This window comes from Ruditapes philippinarum, unplaced genomic scaffold (genome assembly GCF_026571515.1).
Source record: "Ruditapes philippinarum isolate M1 unplaced genomic scaffold, ASM2657151v2 ctg3659_1_1_1_1, whole genome shotgun sequence".
NCBI lineage: Eukaryota > Metazoa > Mollusca > Bivalvia > Venerida > Veneridae > Ruditapes > Ruditapes philippinarum.
In genome coordinates this window covers 99-4,703 of record NW_026857578.1, presented here as the reverse complement: position 1 = coordinate 4,703, position 4,605 = coordinate 99, and the positions used below count along the sequence as shown (strand labels likewise).

The following is a 4,605-nucleotide window of genomic DNA, read 5'->3' as shown; positions in this document are numbered from 1 at the left end:
TCCAGAAAGCTCTAAAAGTATAACTAGTGATACAAATTCACTAGAAAACATGCAAGAGAAATTTGCAATCTCTTTTTTTGCATGATAGTAATCTTATGATATATAATCGCCACAAAGTTGAGTAATGACAAGGGAATTTCTTCTTAAAACAATATCACTAAACATTTAAATAACTAAAAAATGATAGACTCAATTTTTATGTATACTTTTAAAACTCATAAAATAAATGTAGCTTGGTTAGAAACCACATGTAAATTGTAACCTTTATTTAAAAATGATTCCTACATTTAAATTGCTTCCTTCGTTAGAACAACTATACTGGGATCTTCCAGTTTACTCAAAAATAGTTGAATTATTCACAATTACATAACTTTTACCCTCGTTTGTCTTTTGTGGAAGCTCTATAATGAAAAGATTGTTTATTTGTTTGTCTGGGTTTTACGTCACTCCGACAAAGTATACGTCATAGAGCGAAGTTTCTGCTTTGACTGGCGGAGGAATACCTGAGGTGCCCTTCCGTGCATTATTTCAGGCACGAATGGGTACTTGAGTACAACCAACGACATTCCGTAAGCTAATTATGAAAAGTAAATGTACTATAAAATCAATAAACTTTTCACTTGAAATCTATTTGCTTTATTTATCCAATATAGTCTATTTTAATTTTGTTATGTATATAGGCTTTATTTTAAACTTGTTTAAAATCTGTTTCCTGAATATTTCAGGTAGAGCGCAGGACTGATAAACTTGATGCCGTGGGTTCGATACCTGCATATGCCACTATCCTTTTTAATAATTTTATTTTGTTTATATAATTTTTCATGTTCGTTCATCTTCTTTCAAGAAAGTTCTGTTAATGTTCATTCTGAATTATTCTTTCTGTAAGTAGTTTAGTAGATTAGTAGTATTCTTGATTGTTCATTGATAGTATATATATATGATGATTGTTTGTACTTCGAGTTGTGTGCTAATTTGTGATATTGTGTGATATGGATATACTGATTGTGTGCTATTTTATTATGATATCAAAATATTAGTTTAGATTCTGTAATTCTGTGTCATGTGTGGGAAGTGTTTTTGGACATATTGTATTTATTCTGCTGTGGACATTGGACATTGAAAAAATCTGAGTTGTGGACAATTGAATTTCGAACTGTGAGTTAAACTTTAGGACATTTGTTAAATAATAGTGAGTTAAACTTTATTTTCATAATTTTTATATTATTGTAAATAACTGTTTTTCTTTAATAAAATTGTATTTTTTTTGCTGCGTTATCTTCTCTGTTGCGTTTAGCTCGTAACAATTTGCATACCAGTAACGCCATAAATCACCTTATTAAGTTTATCAAAATAAAATAATTGTCTGTGAAAATGCGTCGCACTGAACTTGGCCAAAACGTTTTGTTTGTTCAGTGTATTTTTATTTGTTTAACAATTGTGTTTAAAGTTTACAAATATACATTGGCTAAAAGAAAAAGAAAAAAAGAGGAATGTGGAACGAATAATCTGTATGTGATGCAGAGTCACGAGAGTTGATAATGTTTGCAATAAACGCCTTGTTTTGCGATTGGTTGCTTTCAACTGAAGGTAAAATCGTCCCCTATATAACAGCAAGTATATCTTTCTTACTTCATTTAACATTAGCGAAACTTTGCAATAATGTTGAGTTCAATGTTCTTTACCGTGTGCTTTGCCAGCTTGGCGGGACGTATTATTACAAGGTACGATTTCCTTTGTATTACAAAGTAACCAATTAAATGCTTTAGTTGAATCGTCGAGGAGATGTAAAACTAATAAAAATATTATTTTCAAATTTTTATAGCTTTATAGCATAAAAAATTGGAATAAAAATGAAAACGTTTCCATCATTTGAAGATTTTTTTTTGCAAGGGAATACCTTATAGTGTGACTGTCCAAAAGACACTTTCATCTATGACTGTGTTTTAAGAAAAATGAAAACGATAAAATTTGACCAAACAGAATTGATTGAGAAACAGTACTTTGATTTTCAGTCACGGATCAGCTTTATTTTAGAATTAACGTATATCTGCGAACATTTCTTGTATTTTCGTATGAAGAAAACAAAATGATCATTTGTTTATTCGATGTTGTATTAATTTTCTTCTCGTTAACAGCAGTGTCTCGGAACCACAATGTTCAAAATTTCCTTATGAAGAAAAACTGTTAGAAAAGATGATTAGACTCGAAATATCGGTAGAAGCTATGAAGAAGGAAATTGAAAAATCTCGGAATCAAGCTCGGACCACTCTTGATGATTTAAAGGAAGAAAGAATTATTTGGGAGAATGATCTAAAAGCAAAATCTGACAAACGTTCTACAGATCTGGCTGCTGCCATCCAAGAGACCAAATCTACGGTTCAGGAAGAGTTGAAAACACTCAAAGTCGAGAAGGATAAATGGAATTCCGAATTAAAAGGTTTGTTTTATGATATGATAGAAGTTTATATACTCCATAATCTGATATCTGAGCATTACTAAACTTTATTTTTTCGTTGATATAGGTGATCTCTGTTATGTTTGGAGAAAGGTTTTGTGAAATATGGTCACCAACCATTTGTCATAACTCCTTCCAAAACTTTGAGGACTCAATATTACTGGGAAGAGCATAATGTACGTCCTATTTTTTTTTTCAAGTAACCTATATCATTAACATTGGTAATATCAGTATTACATATACGTACTTGTACACCATTGATCGGGTTTAGAAGTGAGAAAAGAAGCCATATTATTTTCAGTTTAATATATGTTAATATGGCACACTTTGAAAAATAGTTATTAACTATTAAGTGACGTTTCCTAGTTTAAGCCGTGCAGTAGATACAACTATGTAAAGAATCTTTGCGTAAAGAACATGTGATATTAAAAAAAACAGTTCATTTTAAATTTTAGGTACTTTCTTGATTTAAAAAATGGTAATTTTCTATATCCAACTGGTAAGTGTTCCTCGTCTTCTTTCTTTATGTCCAACTCGTATCTTAGTTACATCGTCGACAAATCTAAATGAAAATTAAATTCTTATAACTTAGATACATTTTCATTGTAGAATTTGTAAGAATACCAGAACTTGTGTTGTTCTCTGCACGAAATCCGAAACAAACTGCATTACATAAAGGGCTTATCATGGTCTTCGGACAGGTTCTGATGAATGAAGGCGGTGCTTATAACAAAGAAAATAAAATGGTGTCTTCACTGTTCCATATGCTGGTGTCTATACATTTAGTGTGCAATTATGTGTATGGAAACAAAAGTATGTTGATATTGCTTTCATGGCGAACGACAAACCTTTTAAATTGTCAAGAGTCAATAGACACGACACATTAGGGGCTTCATGTTTTAACTTTGATGCTGTGATAATGGTTCGTTTCAACGATGAAGTAAAAATAAAAATATTGAGTTGTGATTCTGGGGAAATATTACCCGCATATCCTAACTATTGGAACACGTTTTCTGGCCGTCTTGTTTATGCAAGCTAATGATTGATACCTGATAGCAATTATATATTTAACGGGCCGGTCAAGCCAAAAAAAAAAGCTATTACCCTTGATATGAACATATATAGCCTTTGTAAAAGCATGCTCAATCTTAAATTTCCTGTTAGCATCAGAAGTATTGATTGTAAGAAAAAAGTGCATGCGGTCTAACGAGAACACTTCTTTATATACAAAATTTAAAAGTTATTTACCATTAGAAAAAGAAAACATAGCAATATATCTCAATTGTAATCAAGATGTTTAACTTTTTTTTTCTTTTTCAACACTCTTAAACATGAAAACATATGATATAATCAAGGTGAGTATCACTTTAAAAATGATCTCTATGACGATACAACAAACACAACAGATAAATGGTTTTAGTGTAACAATAAAGTATAGTATCCACAACAAATAGTTTTAAAAATTACTTCGGCCAAGAATCTTTTTTAGAAGATGCTTCTTGTTCAAAATGCTTCTTTCTACTGGAAAATAATGGTTTTATCAAAAAGATCATTATCGGGAAGGGTGGTTGTGTTATTAATCAAGCATGTTCAAATAGAATACCGTGCGTGTGGTTATCACGGCATTACTGTCTGGTAATTATTACACAGAATGGTGTGATCAGGATTACATAATTTTAAAATGTTTCTTGAACTTTATCAATGCGCATACACCCTCAGCAGAGATAAAATTATATATAAAAATCCATGCAAAACATGTTTTGAAGACGATCCCGTGTGTTGGAAATAAAAATATTCCCAAAGAATTATACCATTAAACGCAGAAGTAATGGGAAAGAAACCTTGATATAAAATTCAAGAATGTTTGATTAAACAACAACAACAATAACTTTCATTACCACATGTCCTGGACTGCTTACATCTGACAGAAAATGAAAAGACCTTTAAGCAATGCCAATATGAAGAAAGGATTTTTATATCAATGTATCAAAGATTTATGAGTAGCAATTAGATAGACAAAACATCAAAAGGGACCATGTGATGCTACAACTGCAAGTATTTGATATAACAATAATTTCAATAAATGATAAAACAATATATACTGGTGCTAAAATTGTAACATTTATTTATAAGTCAGTGAATGATACCGA

The 4,605-nt window shown here is 30.9% G+C and overlaps 1 protein-coding gene across 1 annotated transcript; it reads left to right on the top strand.

Moving 5' to 3' along the window:
- Window positions 1-1,274: 1,274 nt before the first annotated feature.
- Window positions 1,275-3,268, top strand: LOC132750219 (uncharacterized; the record flags this gene model as incomplete). The annotated part of the gene is made up of 3 exons (XM_060740163.1): window positions 1,275-1,721; window positions 2,136-2,437; window positions 3,065-3,268. Coding segments are annotated over exons 1-3 (568 nt in total), but the record flags the coding sequence as incomplete, so codon positions are not given.
- Window positions 3,269-4,605: the final 1,337 nt, after the last annotated feature.